At 52.4% G+C, this 17,500-nt stretch overlaps 1 protein-coding gene across 1 annotated transcript; it reads right to left on the bottom strand.

Moving 5' to 3' along the window:
* Positions 1-358: 358 nt before the first annotated feature.
* Positions 359-14,501, bottom strand: LOC135570687 (transmembrane protein 47-like). The gene is made up of 3 exons (XM_065016644.1): positions 14,444-14,501; positions 800-940; positions 359-561 (listed from the first exon to the last, which is right to left on the bottom strand). Exons 1-3 carry the CDS (start codon positions 14,499-14,501, stop codon positions 383-385), a joined length of 378 nt encoding a protein of 125 aa, XP_064872716.1. The 3' UTR covers positions 359-382.
* Between the last annotated feature and the right edge of the window lie 2,999 nt (positions 14,502-17,500).

The following is a 17,500-nucleotide window of genomic DNA, read 5'->3' as shown; positions in this document are numbered from 1 at the left end:
ATGTTCCTCCTGGGTTTGCCGAGCTTAGCCTCATCCTTATCCCTAAGGCCTTGTAAGTAATACTTGGTTGGTAACAGTGCTTCAGTGAGTCCTTGTCCCAGGGTTTGAGGACAGATAGAGTGATCTGATTGGTCAGTCTGTTAGTCTCTGACTGAAGAGGCAGTACAGATCAGGGTATAGGGTACTGTGAAATCATCCATCCACCCCAGCACTGAGCCTCTGCCTGCTTCCACAGGAAATACTGGATGCTGACGTGTGTGTGTGTGTGTGTGCATCTCTCTGTGTCTACCTGTCTCTCTAGCGAGCATTAGCATTATACAGTATAGGATATGTTTGACAGCCAGCGACTACAGGGGGGTCACAGTGGTACAGTCCAGCAGGGTCAGTAGTAGTCTTCATAGTTCTTAGGGTTGAGGCAGTAGAGGATCCCCCCGCCGAAGGAGAAAATGGTAGCGCCCCAGGCCAGGCCGTAACCCCAGTTGAACTCGTGGTATATGCTCATGCTGATGGTCTCAGTGAACTTGATGGGGTAGAGGACCAGACTGCAGCCCTGCAACACCACTGAAACAGAGGGAAACAGAGGACATCTCATACACATACTGTATATTGAAGAGGGAGAGATATATGCATATTACGTATGAATTAACTGTCTAACAAGGAATATGATATCAGAAGATAGAGACAAATAATTGTGTGTGTGTGTGTGTGTGTGTGTGTGTGTGTGTGTGTGTGTGTGTGTGTGTGTGTGTGTGTGTGTGTGTGTGTGTGTGTGTGTGTGTGTGTGTGTGTGTGTGTTCACCTGCAGCGAACAGCATGACAGCGACAGGTCTGTTGAAGCGTCTCCGAGAGCCGATACACACTGACACCAGGACCACCAGGAAGGAGAGCAGGACCAGAGCAGCTCCGCCTAGCAACAAGGACAGGGTGGCGATCTGCCAGTCTAGAGGAAAGAAGAATACATATATAGTTAAGGAAATAGGTAGAGGAGGGAAAAGAGAGGGGAGGAGCATACGAGAGATAAGGAGGGAGAAGGGGATGGGAGACAGAGAGGGAAGGAGAGATAGAGGACAGAGAGGGGAGGAGAGATATAGGACAGAGAGGGAAGGAGAGATAGAGGACAGAGAGGGGAGGAGAGATAGAGGACAGAGAGGGAAGGAGAGATAGAGGACAGAGAGGGAAGGAGATAGAGGACAGAGAGGGAAGGAGAGATAGAGGACAGAGAGGGGAGGAGAGATAGAGGACAGAGAGGGAAGGAGAGATAGAGGACAGAGAGGGGAGGAGAGATAGAGGACAGAGAGGGAGGGAGAGATAGAGGACAGAGAGGGGAGGAGAGATAGAGGACAGAGAGGGAGGAGAGATAGAGGACAGAGAGGGGAGGAGAGATAGAGGACAGAGAGGGGAGGAGAGATAGAGGACAGAGAGGGGAGGAGAGAGATAGAGGACAGAGAGGGAGGGAGATAGAGGACAGAGAGGGGAGGAGAGATAGAGGACAGAGAGGGGAGGAGAGATAGAGGACAGAGAGGGGAGGAGAGATAGAGGACAGAGAGGGGAGGAGAGATAGAGGACAGAGAGGGGGGAGAGATAGAGGACAGAGGGGAGGAGAGATAGAGGGACAGAGAGGGGAGGAGAGATAGAGGACAGAGAGGGGAGGAGAGATAGAGGACAGAGAGGGAGGAGAGATAGAGGACAGAGAGGGGAGGAGAGATAGAGGACAGAGAGGGGAGGAGAGATAGAGGACAGAGAGGGGAGGAGAGATAGAGGACAGAGAGGGAAGGAGAGATAGAGGACAGAGGAGGGGAGAGATAGAGGACAGAGAGGAGGGGAGAGATAGAGGACAGAGAGGAGGGGAGAGATAGAGGACAGGAAGAGAGATAGAGGACAGAGAGGAGGGAGAGATAGAGGACAGAGAGGGAAGGAGAGATAGAGGACAGAGAGGAGGGGAGAGATAGAGGACAGAGAGGGAAGGAGAGATAGAGGACAGAGAGGAGGAGAGATAGAGGACAGAGGAGGGGAGAGATAGAGGACAGAGAGGAGGGGAGAGATAGAGGACAGAGAGGGAAGGAGAGATAGAGGACAGAGAGGAGGGGAGAGATAGAGGACAGAGAGGGAAGGAGAGATAGAGGACAGAGAGGAGGAGAGATAGAGGACAGAGAGGAGGAGAGATAGAGGACAGAGAGGGAAGGAGAGATAGAGGACAGAGAGGAGGGGAGAGATAGAGGACAGAGAGGGAAGGAGAGATAGAGGACAGAGAGGGAAGGAGAGATAGAGGACAGAGAGGAGGGGAGAGATAGAGGACAGAGAGGGAAGGAGAGATAGAGGACAGAGAGGAGGGGAGAGATAGAGGACAGAGAGGGCAGGAGAGATAGAGGACAGAGAGGGAAGGAGAGATAGAGGACAGAGAGGAGGGGAGAGATAGAGGACAGAGAGGGAAGGAGAGATAGAGGACAGAGAGGGGAGAGATAGAGGACAGAGAGGAGGGGAGAGATAGAGGACAGAGAGGAGGGGAGAGATAGAGGACAGAGAGGGAAGGAGAGATAGAGGACAGAGAGGGGAGAGATAGAGGACAGAGAGGAGGGGAGAGATAGAGGACAGAGAGGAGGGGATATCAGGTGGTATAAACAAGAGGGAGCAAACAGCAAGTTGTCGGAGGGAAATGGAGCGAGGGGAGAGAGGGGGGAGAGAGGGGGAGAGGGAACAGCAAGAGAGAGAGAAAGAGGGGGAGAGAGGGGGAGAGAGGAGGGAGAGAGAGAGAGACAGAGAAAGAGGGGAGAGAGGAGGAGAGAGAGAGAGACAGAGAAAGAGGGGAGGAGAGAGCGAATGAGGGGGAGGGAGAGAGAAAGAGGGAGAGAGAAAGAGGGTGAGGAGAGAGAAAGAGGGGGAGAGTGAAAGAGAGAGGGGGAGAGAGAGAGGGAGCGAGAAGAGAGGGGGAGAGAGAGAAAGAGGGGGGGAGAGAGAGAGAGAGAGAAAGGGGGGTCAGATAGAGACGCTGACTCGCATCTCACTGACACACATCGTTGACTAAAGAGCATTGTTGGCATGTTATCAAAATCAATCTGCCATCATCTCAACCAACCCCACCCACAACCCCAACAACATCTACACCCCACCCACAACCCCAACCCCACCAACATCTACACCCCACCCACAACCCCACCAACATCTACACCCCACCCACAACCCCAACCCCACCAACATCTACACCCCACCCACAACACCAACCCCACCAACATCTACACCCCACCCACAACACCAACCCCACCAACATCTACACCCCACCCACAACCCCACCAACATCTACACCCCACCCACAACCCCAACCCCACCAACATCTACACCCCACCCACAACCCCAACAACATCTACACCCCACCCACAACCCCAACCCCACCAACAACTACACCCCACCCACAACCCCAACAACAACTACACCCCACCCACAACCCCAACCCCACCAACATCTACACCCCCACCCACAACCCCAAAAACAACTACACCCCACCCACAACCCCAACCCCACCAACATCTACACCCCACCCACAACCCCACCAACAACTACACCCCACCCACAACCCCAACCCCACCAACATCTACACCCCACCCACAACCCCAACCCCACCAACATCTACACCCCACCCACAACCCCAACCCCACCAACATCTACACCCCACCCACAACCCCAACAACATCTACACCCCACCCACAACCCCAACAACATCTACACCCCACCCACAACCCCAACCCCACCAACATCTACACCCCCACCCACAACCCCAACCCCACCAACAACTACACCCCACCCACAACCCCAACAACATCTACACCCCACCCACAACCCCAACCCCACCAACAACTACACATCCCCACCCACAACCCCAACAACATCTACACCCCACCCACAACCCCAACCCCACCAACATCTACACCCCACCCACAACCCCAACAACAACTACACCCCACCCACAACCCCAACCCCACCAACATCTACACCCCACCCACAACCCCAACCCCACCAACATCTACACCCCACCCACAACCCCAACCCCACCAACATCTACACCCCACCCACAACCCCAACAACAACTACACCCCACCCACAACCCCAACCCCACCAACATCTACACCCCACCCACAACCCCAACCCCACCAACATCTACACCCCACCCACAACCCAACCCCACCAACAACTACACCCCACCAACAACCCCAACCCCACCAACATCTACACCCCACCCACAACCCCAACCCCACCAACAACTACACCCCACCCACAACCCCAACCCCACCAACAACCCCAACCCACCAACAACTACACCCCACCAACATCTACACCCCACCCACAACCCCAACCCCACCAACATCTACACCCCACCCACAACCCCAACCCCACCAACATCTACACCCCACCCACAACCCCAACCCCACCAACATCTACACCCCACCCACAACCCCAACCCCACCAACATCTACACCCCACCCACAACCCCAACCCCACCAACATCTACACCCCACCCACAACCCCAACCCCACCAACAACTACAACCCCACCCACAACCCCAACCCCACCAACATCTACACCCCACCCACAACCCCAACCCCACCAACATCTACACCCCACCCACAACCCCAACCCCACCAACAACTACACCCCACCCACAACCCCAACAACAACTACACCCCACCCACAACCCCAACAACATCTACATCCCACCCACAACCCCAACCCCACCAACAACTACACCCCACCCACAACCCCAACCCCACCAACATCTACACCCCACCCACAACCCCAAACCAACATCTACACCCCACCCACAACCCCAACCCCACCAACATCTACACCCCACCCACAACCCCAACAACAACTACACCCCACCCACAACCCCAACCCCACCAACATCTACACCCCACCCACAACCCCAACCCCACCAACAACTACACCCCACCCACAACCCCAACCCCACCAACATCTACACCCCACCCACAACCCCAACCCCACCAACATCTACACCCCACCCACAACCCCAACAACAACTACACCCCACCCACAACCCCAACCCCACCCACAACCCCACCCACCCACCAACATCTACACCCCACCCACAACCCCAACCCCACCAACATCTACACCCCACCCACAACCCCAACCCCACCAACATCTACACCCCACCCACAACCCCAACCCCACCAACAACTACACCCCACCCACAACCCCAACAACATCTACACCCCACCCACAACCCCAACCCCACCAACATCTACACCCCACCCACAACCCCAACAACAACTACACCCCACCCACAACCCCAACCCCACCAACATCTACACCCCACCCACAACCCCAACCCCACCAACAACTACACCCCACCCACAACCCCAACCCCACCAACATCTACACCCCACCCACAACCCCAAACAACAACTACACCCCACCCACAACCCCAACCCCACCAACATCTACACCCCACCCACAACCCCAACCCCACCAACATCTACACCCCACCCACAACCCCAACCCCACCAACAACTACACCCCACCCACAACCCCAACCCCACCAACATCTACACCCCACCCACAACCCCAACCCCACCAACAACTACACCCCACCCACAACCCCAACACCAACAACCCCAACCCCACCAACAACTACACCCCACCAACATCTACACCCCACCCACAACCCCAACCCCACCAACATCTACACCCCACCCACAACCCCAACCCCACCAACATCTACACCCCACCCACAACCCCAACCCCACCAACATCTACACCCCACCCACAACCCCAACCCCACCAACATCTACACCCCACCCACAACCCCAACCCCACCAACATCTACACCCCACCCACAACCCCAACCCCACAACAACTACAACCCCACCCACAACCCCAACCCCACCAACATCTACACCCCACCCACAACCCCAACCCCACCAACATCTACACCCCACCCACAACCCCAACCCCACCAACAACTACACCCCACCCACAACCCCAACAACAACTACACCCCACCCACAACCCCAACAACATCTACATCCCACCCACAACCCCAACAACAACTACACCCCACCCACAACCCCAACCCCACCAACATCTACACCCCACCCACAACCCCAACAACATCTACACCCCACCCACAACCCCAACCCCACCAACATCTACACCCCACCCACAACCCCCAACAACAACTACACCCCACCCACAACCCCAACCCCACCAACATCTACACCCCACCCACAACCCCAACCCCACCAACAACTACACCCCACCCACAACCCCAAACAACATCTACACCCCACCCACAACCCCAACCCCACCAACATCTACACCCCACCCACAACCCCAACAACAACTACACCCCACCCAACAACCCCAACCCCACCCACAACCCCAACCCCACCAACATCTACACCCCACCCACAACCCCAACCCCACCAACATCTACACCCACCCACAACCCCAACCCCACCAACATCTACACCCCACCCACAACCTCAACCCCACCAACAACTACACCCCACCCACAACCCCAACAACATCTACACCCCACCCACAACCCCAACCCCACCAACATCTACACCCCACCCACAACCCCAACAACAACTACACCCCACCCACAACCCCAACCCCACCAACATCTACACCCCACCCACAACCCCAACCCCACCAACAACTACACCCCACCCACAACCCCAACCCCACCAACATCTACACCCCACCCACAACCCCAACCCCACCAACATCTACACCCCACCCACCCCCAACCAACACTACCCCCACCCACAACCCCAACAACACTACACCCCACCCACAACCCCAACCCCACCAACATCTACAACCCCACCCACAACCCCAACCCCACCAACATCTACACCCCACCCACAACCCCAACCCCACCAACATCTACACCCCACCCACAACCCCAACCCCACCAACAACTACACCCCACCAACAACCCCAACCCCACCAACATCTACACCCCACCCACAACCCCAACCCCACCAACAACTACACCCCACCCACAACCCCAACCCACCAACAACTACACCCCACCAACAACCCCAACCCCACCAACAACTACACCCCACCAACATCTACACCCCACCCACAACCCCAACCCCACCAACATCTACACCCCACCCACAACCCCAACCCCACCAACATCTACAACCCCACCCACAACCCCAACCCCACCAACATCTACACCCCACCCACAACCCCAACCCCACCAACATCTACACCCCACCCACAACCCCAACCCCACCAACAACTACACCCCACCCACAACCCCAACAACAACTACACCCCACCCACAACCCCAACCCCACCAACATCTACACCCCACCCACAACCCCAACAACAACTACACCCCACCACAACCCCAACCCCACCAACATCTACACCCCACCCACAACCCCAACCCCACCAACATCTACACCCCACCCACAACCCCAACCCACCAACATCTACACCCCACCCACAACCCCAACAACATCTACACCCCACCCACAACCCCAACAACATCTACACCCCACCCACAACCCCAACCCCACCAACATCTACACCCCACCCACAACCCCAACCCCACCAACAACTACACCCCACCCACAACCCCAACAACATCTACACCCCACCCACAACCCCAACAACATCTACACCCCACCCACAACCCCAACCCCACCAACAACTACACCCCACCCACAACCCCACCCCACCAACATCTACACCCCACCCACAACCCCAACCCCACCAACATCTACACCCCACCCACAACCCCAACAACAACTACACCCCACCCACAACCCCAACCCCACCAACATCTACACCCCACCCACAACCCCAACCCCACCAACAACTACACCCCACCCACAACCCCAACCCCACCAACATCTACACCCCACCCACAACCCCAACCCCACCAACATCTACACCCCACCCACAACCTCAACCCCACCAACAACTACACCCCACCCACAACCCCAACAACATCTACACCCCACCCACAACCCCAACCCCACCAACATCTACCCCACCCACAACCCCAACAACAACTACACCCCACCCACAACCCCAACCCCACCAACATCTACACCCCACCCACAACCCCAACCCCACCAACAACTACACCCCACCCACAACCCCAACCCCCCAACATCTACACCCCACCCACAACCCCAACCCCACCAACAACTACACCCCACCCACAACCCCAACAACATCTACACCCCACCCACAACCCCAACCCCACCAACAACTACAACCCCACCCACAACCCCAACCCCACCAACATCTACACCCCACCCACAACCCCAACCCCACCAACATCTACACCCCACCCACAACCCCAACCCCACCAACATCTACACCCCACCAACAACCCCAACCCCACCAACATCTACACCCCACCCACAACCCCAACAACAACTACACCCCACCCACAACCCCAACCCCACCAACAACTACACCCCACCAACAACCCCAACCCCACCAACAACTACACCCCACCAACATCTACACCCCACCCACAACCCCAACCCCACCAACATCTACACCCCACCCACAACCCCAACCCCACCAACATCTACACACCCCACCCACAACCCCAACCCCACCAACAACTACAACCCACCCACAACCCCAACCCCACCAACATCTACACCCCACCCCAACCCCACCAACATCTACACCCCACCCACAACCCCAACCCCACCAACTATTACACCCCACCAACTACAACCCCACCCCACAACTACACTCCACCCACAACTACAACCCTACCAACAACCACAACCCCACCCACAACTACAACCCCACCCACAACCCTACCAACTACCACACCCCACCCACAACCCTACCAACTCCCACAACCCCACCCCCAACCCTACCAACTACCACAACCCCACCCACAACTACAACCCCACCAACCCCACCCACAACTACAACCACAACCACAACCCCACCTACCAACTACCCCAACTCTACCAACAACTACAACTCCATCAACTACACCCCCACCAAAAACTACACCCCACCCACAACTACAACCCCACCCATAACTACAACCCCACCCATAACTACACCCCACCAACAACCCCACCCACAACTACAACCCCACCCACAACCCCAACAACAGCCACAACCCCACCAACAACTACAACCCCACCCAGAGGAGAGGAGAGGGGGAGGATGGGGAAGAGGAGAAAGGAGGAGAGGAGAGGGAGGGATGTGGAAGAGGAGAGAGGAAGGAGAGGAGGATGGGAAAGAGGAGAAAGGAGGAGAGGAGAGGAGGATGGGGGAGAGGAGATGAGGATGGGGAGAGGAGAAAGGAGGAGAGGAGGATGGGGGAGAGGATGATGGGTGAAGAGGAGAGGAGGATGGGGGAGAGGGAGGAGGATGGGGGGGAGAGGAGGATGGGGAAAGAGGAGAAAGGAGGAGAGGAGAGGAGGATGGGGAGAGGAGAGGAGGATGGGGGAAGAGGAGAAAAGGAGAGGGATGGGGGAGAGGAGGATGGGGAAGAGGAGAAAGGAGGAGAGGAGGCTGGAGGAGAGGAGAAAGGAGGAGAGGAGGCTGGAGGAGAGGAGAAAGGAGGAGAGGAGGCTGGAGGAGAGGAGAGGAGAAAGGAGGGAGAAAGGAGGAGAGGAGAGGAGGATGGGGAAGAGGAGAAAGGAGGGAGAGGAGAGGAGGATGGGGAAGAGGAGAAAGGAGGAGAAAGGAGGAGAAGACACTTTAAAGATCTACAGGAGGAAAGCATGTACAGTTATTCCAGCAATGTGAGTGAAAAACAACAAGAACTCAGGACTTCATGATGAAACCTGAAGAAACATCTGAAGTGTTGTGGGTGTCTACCTTCCCTGCCCAGGAGACCCCCTCTTCTCAGTCAGACTGGTTTACACCAGATGAAGAGGGACATTTCCCACACTAACTGTACCCTGTCCGTATGCATTAACCAGAGGCTGAATCCAAAATGGCACACTATTCCCTTTATAGTGCACTACTTTTGACCAGGGCCCATAGGGTATCCCATAGGACCCTGGTCAAAGGGAGTGGACCAGTAGTGGACAAGGACACTAGGCAGGGAGAATGGTTACAAGAGGGGGAGGGGGGGGAGAGGGAGTGGACCAGTAGTGGACAAGGACACTAGGCAGGGAGAAGGGTTACAAGAGGGGGAGAGACCACTGAGGTCTTCATGTAGCTGGTTGATACTAATTTGAACAATACCATTTAGACGATGGACTCAAAATGACTCTGAAGAGCCATGTGAAAGAAGCTCACTGAGTTGTGGTGTTGAACCTCTCTACCACAGGACCATGTTAGGTGGTTTAAAAAATATATATATATTTGACCTTTTATTTAACTAGGCAAGTCAGTTAAGAACAAATTCTTATTTTCAATTTTTACATTTACATTTAAGTCATTTAGCAGACGCTCTACTTGGGACGCTTGCGTCCCAACTAGAGCTCTGGAAATGCAAATGCGCTACGCTAAATGCTAATAGTATTAGTTAAAACTCAAAAGTTCATTAAAATACACATGCAGGGTATCAAATTAAAGCTACACTCGTTGTGAATCCAGGCAACAAGTCCGATTTTTAAAATGCTTTTCGGCGACAGCATGAGAAGCTATTATCTGATAGCATGCACCAATACACTACAACAGAAAAGCACAGCAGGGGACGTAAACAAAATAATTAGCATTTCGGCGTTACACAAACCGCACAATAAAATAGAAAACAGTCATTACCTTTCACCATCTTCTTTGTTGGCACTCCTAGATGTCCCATAAACACTATTGGGTCTTTATTTCGATTAAATCGGGCCATATAAAGCCAAGATATCGTTATATGTAGACTGTGTGATAAACGAAAAAAACAGCGATTTCACAACGTAACGTCATTTTTAAAATTCAAAAAGTAGACGATAAACTTTCACAAAACACTTCTCAAATACGTTTGTAATGCTACTTTAGGTATTAGTAAACGTTAATAAGCGATAAAAATCATCCGTAGGCGATGTAAATATCATTAGCTGTCGTCTTGGAAAAAATTTCAGGAGAGAGCTCTTCCGAATGATCTGGGGGAGACCGGAGGTAAGTCATGCCCTCTTTCGGTTCAACCAAGAATCAAAGAGGATTCAATTCACAAGACTCTAGACAACATGGGGATGCTGTGGGAGTTGAATGCTCGGTCTTATCTAATTCGGCTCACTGTTAACAATTGCTGGAAGTGGCGCAAGGATATTTATTTCCATTTTCTGTGATCAGGTTTTCCTGCGCTTTCCGATGTAACGCACGTTATGTAATAGCCACAGTCGTGATTTAACCAGTTTTAAAAACGTCCGAGGGTTTCCTATCCACACATTCTAACCATATGAACGTACTATATTCCTGGCATGAGTAGCAGGGCGCTGAAATGTTGCGCGATTTTTAACAAAATGTTCAAAAAAGTAGAGGGTCGACTGAAGAGGTTAAGAACAAATTCTTATTTTCAATTTTTACATTTACATTTAAGTCATTTAGCAGACGCTCTTATCCAGAGCGACTTACAAATTGGTGCATTCACCTTATAACATCCAGTGGAACAGCCACTTTACAATAGTGCATCTAAATCTTTTAAGGGGGGGGTGAGAAGGATTACTTTATCCTATCCTAGGTATTCCTTAAAGAGGTGGGGTTTCAGGTGTCTCCGGAAGGTGGTGATTGACCCGCTGTCCTGGCGTCGTGAGGGAGTTTGTTCCACCATTGGGGGCCAGAGCAGCGAACAGTTTTGACTGGGCTGAGCGGGAACTGTACTTCCTCAGTGGTAGGGAGCGAGAGCAGGCCAGAGGTGGATGAACGCAGTGCCCTTGTTTGGGTGTAGGGGCCTGATCAGAGCCTGGAGGTACTGAGGTGCCGTTCCCTCACAGCTCCGTAGGCAAGCACCATGGTCTTGTAGCGGATGCGAGCTTCAACTGGAAGCCAGTGGAGAGCGGAGGAGCGGGGTGACATGAGAGAGAACTTGGGAGGTTGAACACCAGACTGGCTGCGGCGTTCTGGATGAGTTGTAGGGGCTTAATGGCACAGGCAGGGAGCCCAGCCAACAGCGAGTTGCAGTAATCCAGACGGGGAGATGACAAGTGCCTGGATTAGACCTGCGCCGCTTCCTGTGTGAGGCAGGGTCGCACTCTGCGGATGTTGTAGAGCATGAACCTACAGGAACGGGCCACCGCCTTGATGTTAGTTGAGAACGACAGGGTGTTGTCCAGGATCACGCAAGGTTCTAGCGCTCTGGGAGGAGGACACAGTGGAGTTGTCAACCGTGATGGCGAGATCATGGAACGGGCAGTCCTTCCCCCGGGAGGAAGAGCAGCTCCCGTCTTGCCGAGGTTCAGCTTGAGGTGGTGATCCGTCATCCACACTGGGATATGTCTGCCAGACACATGCAGAGATGCTATCTCGCCACCTGGTCAGAAGGGGGAAAGGAGAAGATTAATTGTGTGTCGTCTGCATAGCAATGATAGGAGAGACCATGTGAGGTTATGACAGAGCAAGTGACTTGGTGTATAGCGCAGAATAGGAGAGGGCCCAGAACAGAGCCTGGGGACACCAGTGGTGAGAGCACGTGGTGAGGAGACGGATTCTCGCCACGCCACCTGGTAGGAGCCACCTGTCAGGTAGGACGCAACCAAGCGTGGGCGCGCCGGGAGATGCCCAACTCGAGGGAGGGTGGGAGGGAGGATCTGATGGTTCACAGTATCGAAGGCAGCCGATAGGTCTAGAAGGATGAGAGCAGAGGAGAGAGAGTTAGCTTTAGCAGTGTGGGAGCGCTCCGTGATACAGAGAAGAGCAGTCTCAGTTGAATGACTAGTCTTGAAACCTGACTGATTTGGATCAAGAAGGTCATTCTGAGAGAGATAGCGTGGGAGAGCTGGCCAAGGACGGCACGTTCAAGGGTTTTGGAGAGAAAAGAAAGAAGGGATACTGGTCTGTAGTTGTTGACATCGGAGGGATCGAAAGTGTAGGTTTTTTTCAGAAGGGGGTGCAACTCTCGCTCTCTTGAAGACGGAAGGGACGTAGCCAGCGGTCAGGGATGAGTTGATGAGCGAGGTGAGGTAAGGAGAAGGTCTCCGGAAATGGTCTGGAGAAGAGAGGAGGGGATAGGGGTCAAGCGGCAGGTTGTTGGGCGTTCCAGTCCGTCACAAGACGCGAGATTTCATCTGGAGGAGAGAGGGGAGAAAGAGGTCAGAGCACAGGGTAGGGCAGTGTGAGCAGAACCAGCGGTGTCGTTTGACTTAGCAAACGAGGATCGGATGTCGTCGACCTTCTTTTCAAAATGGTTGACGAAGTCATCTGCAGAGAGGGAGGAGGGGGGGAGGATTCAGGAGGGAGGAGAAGGTGGCAAAGAGCTTCCTAGGGTTAGAGGCAGATGCTTGGAATTTAGAGTGGTAGAAAGATGGCTTTAGCAGCAGCGACAGAAGAGGAAAATGTAGAGGAGGGAGTGAAAGGATGCCAGGTCCGCAGGGAGGTGAGTTTTCCTCCATTTCCGCCTCGGCTGCCCGGGAGCCCTGTTCTGTGAGCTCGCAATGAGTCGTCGAGCCACGGAGCGGGAGGAGGGGAGGACCGAGCCGGCCTGGAGGGATAGGGGGACATAGAGAGTCAAAGGATGCAGAAAGGGAGGAGAGGAGGGTTGAGGAGGCAGAATCAGGAGATAGGTTGGAGAAGGTTTGAGCAGAGGAAGAGATGATAGGATGGAAGAGCGAGAGAGTAGCGGGGGAGAGAGAGCGAAGGTTGGGACGGGGCGCGATACCATCCGAGTAGGGGCAGTGTGGGAAGTGTTGGATGAGAGCGAGAGGGAAAAGGATACAAGGTAGTGGTCGGAGACTTGAGGGGAGTTGCAATGAGGTTAGTGGAAGAACAGCATCTAGTAAAGATGAGGTCGAGCGTATTGCCTGCCTTGTGAGTAGGGGGAAGGTGAGAGGGAGAGGTCAAAGGAGAGGAGTGGAAAGAAGGAGGCAGAGAGGAATGAGTCAAAGGTAGACGGGAGGTTAAAGGTCGCACAGAACTGAGAGGTGAGCCGTCCTCAGGAAAGGAGCTTATCAAGGCATCAAGCTCATTGATGAACTCTCCGAGGGAACCTGAGGGCGATAAATGATAAGGATGTTAAGCTTGAAAGGGCTGGTAACTGTGACAGCATGGAATTCAAAGGAGGCGATAGACAGATGGGTAAGGGGAGAAAGAGAGAATGACCACTTGGGAGAGATGAGGATCCCGGTGCCACCACCCCGCTGACCAGAAGCTCTCGGGGTGTGCGGAGAACACGTGGGCGGACGAAGAGAGAGCAGTAGAGTAGCAGTGTTATCTGGTGATCCATGTTTCCGTCAGTGCCAAGAAGTCGAGGGACTGGAGGAGGTATAGGCTGAGATGAACTCTGCCTTGTTGGCCGTAGATCGGCAGTTCCAGAGGCTACCGGAGACCTGGAACTCCACGTGGGTCGTGCGCTGGACCACCAGATTAGGTGGCTTCATGGCCACGCGGTGTGAGCGTTTGTATGGTCTGTGCAGAGAGGGAGAGAATAGGATAGACAGACACATAGTTGACAGGCTACAGAAGAGGCTACGCTAATGCAAAGGAGATTGAATGACAAGTGGACTACAATGCAATGTTCAGAAAGTTGAGCTTACGTAGCAAGAATCTTATTGACTAAAATTATTAAAAATGATACAGTACTGCTGAAGTAGGCTAGCTGGCAGTGGCTGCGTTGTTGACTTTGTAGGCAAGCTGGCAGTGGCTGCGTTGTTGATTCGGGGCTGGCTGGCTAGCTAGCAGTGTTGATTACGTTACGTTGCGTTAAAGAACGACAGCTGGCTAGGTAACCTAGAAAATCGCTCTAGACTACACAATTATCTTTGATACAGAGACGTGCTATGTAGCTAGCTATGTAGCTAGCTACGATCAAACAAATCAAACCGTTGTACTGTAATGAAATGAAATGAAAATGTGATACTACCTGTGAGCGAGGCGGAATGCGACCGGGTGTTGAGTTCTAATCGGTAGACGTTGGCTAGCTGTTGGCTGGGGCTAGCAGTGTCTCCTACGTTAAGGACGACAAATAGCTGGCTAGCTAACCTCGGTAAATTAAGATAGTCACTCTAAAAACTACACACTCTAAACTACACAGTTATCTTGGATACGAAGACAGCAAAGACAACTATAGCTAGCTAACACTACACTAATCAAGTCGTTCAGTTGAGGGTAATAGTTTCTACAGTGCTGCTATTCTTATTGACTAAAATGATTAAAAATGATACAGTACTGCTGAAGTAGGCTAGCTGGCAGTGGCTGCGTTGTTGACTTTGTAGGCTAGCTGGCAGTGGCTGCGTTGTTGATTCAGGGGCTAGCTGGCTAGCTAGCAGTGTTGATTACGTTACGCTTGCTAAAAGAACGACAATAGCTGGCTGTTAGGTAACCTAGAAAATCGCTCTAGACTACACAATTATCTACACAATTATCTTTGATACAGAGACGGCTATGTAGCTAGCTATGTGGGACGGTGGGCGCACTGGGGCTGGCTAGCTGCTGGGCAGATAGCAGTGTAGGCTACGTTAGGACGACGAAAATACTTATAATTACGCAATTATCTTTGATACAAAGACGATACAAAGACGGCTATGTAGCTAGCTAAGAAGAAATTGCTAAGATTAGACAAATCAAACCGTTGTACTATAATGAAATGTAATGAAATGTAATGAAAAAGTTATAATACCTGCAGACCGAAGTGCGGATGCGACTGCTCTTCTCCAACCCGGATCATCAAAAAAAAAAATGACGGCCTAGGAACAATGGGTTAACTGCCTGTTCAGGGGCAGAACAACAGCTCCTTGTCAGCTCTGGGATTTGAACTTGCAACCTTTCAGCTGCTAGTCTAACACTCTAACCACTAGGCTACCCTGACGCCTCTACACCTAACCACTAGGCTACCCTGCCACCTCTACACTCCTAACCACTAGGCTACCCTGCCGCCTCTACACTCTAACCACTAGGCTACTCCCTGCCGCCTCTACACTCTAACCACTAGGCTACCCTGCCGCCTCTACACCCTAACCACTAGGCTACCCCTTTCACACCTCAGTGGGACTTATTTAAAGGAAGGAATGTGTAGCAGCATGTGACTGCCTGGATTAGAGGCCTGGACATGTTTCTCATCACTCAGTTTAGTTATTAGAGGTTCTGACTGGTCACTTCTTACAGGGATTAACCTTTCCCCTCAGTGGGCTAAACCAGGGTCACACAGACTGTTACTTGGTCGTTTTAAACTAATCTACTTTGAAACAACAGTATCCACCTGACACACATGGTTATGGGTTTAGCAACAGTATACACCTCACACACATGGTTATGGGTTTAACAACAGTGTCCACCTCACACACATGGTTATGGGTTTAACAACAGTATCCACCTCACACACATGGTTATGGGTTTAACAACAGTATCCACCTCACACACATGGTTATGGGTTTAACAACAGTATCCACCTCACACACATGGTTATGGGTTTAACAACAGTATCCACCTCACACACATGGTTATGGGTTTAACAACAGTGTCCACCACACACACATGGTTATGGGCTTAACAACAGTGTCCACCTCACACACATGGTTATGGGTTTAACAACAGTATCCACCTCACACACATGGTTATGGGTTTAACAACAGTATCCACCTCACACACATGGTTATGGGTTTAACAACAGTATCCACCTCACACACATGGTTAGTGGGTTTAACAACAGTATCCACCTCACACACATGGTTATGGGTTTTTAACAACAGTATCCACCTCACACATGGTTATGGGTTTAACAACAGTATCCACCTCACACATGGTTATGGGTTTAACAACAGTATCCACCTCACACACATGGTTATGGGTTTAACAACAGTATCCACCTCACACACATGGTTATGGGTTTAACAACAGTATCCACCTCACACACATGGTTATGGGTTTAACAACAGTATCCACCTCACACACATGGCTATGGGTTTAACAACAGTGTCCACCTCACACACATGGCTATGGGTTTAACAACAGTGTCCACCTCACACACATGGTTATGGGCTTAACAAAAAGAAGACACCTGTACCATGTCAGATATAGAGTTGAAATGTATTACATTTTGAGTTTTCATCCCAACATTACACTTCATATACATCACAGAAGACTGAAATAAAAGAAAACTGTTTGACATAGAAAAGAAAGTGTATTAATTATGAAATGATGAATAACATTCCCCCCATGAGGCCACTAGAGGGCGATTTGGTCCTTTGACTACAGGAAAGGTATTAAAGATTATCCATACATTGCGTCTTAAATTGCCTGTAGTTGTGCACACATCCATGTGTGTGTGTGTGTGTGTGTGTGTGTGTGTGTGTGTGTGTGTGTGTGTGCAACATGTGTGTGTGTCCATGTGTGTGTGTGTCCATGTGTGTGTGTCCATGTGTGTGTGTGTGTGTATGTTCAT

This window comes from Oncorhynchus nerka, unplaced genomic scaffold (assembly GCF_034236695.1).
Source record: "Oncorhynchus nerka isolate Pitt River unplaced genomic scaffold, Oner_Uvic_2.0 unplaced_scaffold_935, whole genome shotgun sequence".
Classification (NCBI taxonomy): Eukaryota; Metazoa; Chordata; class Actinopteri; order Salmoniformes; family Salmonidae; genus Oncorhynchus; species Oncorhynchus nerka.
This window is presented reverse-complemented; position numbering and strand designations above follow the sequence as displayed.

Bases quoted from the DNA above. Each gene is read 5' to 3' on its own strand.
- LOC135570687 (XM_065016644.1), bottom strand. From the start codon at position 14,501: ATGAAGCCACCTAATCTGGTGGTCCAGCGCACGACCCACGTGGAGTTC. The intron at 941-14,443 runs GTAGCCTCTGGA...TCTTTCCTCTAG, and splicing joins CGTGGAGTTCCAGGTCTCCG to ACTGGCAGATCGCCACCCTG. The intron at 562-799 runs GTGAACACACAC...CCTCTGTTTCAG, and splicing joins TGTCATGCTGTTCGCTGCAG to TGGTGTTGCAGGGCTGCAGT.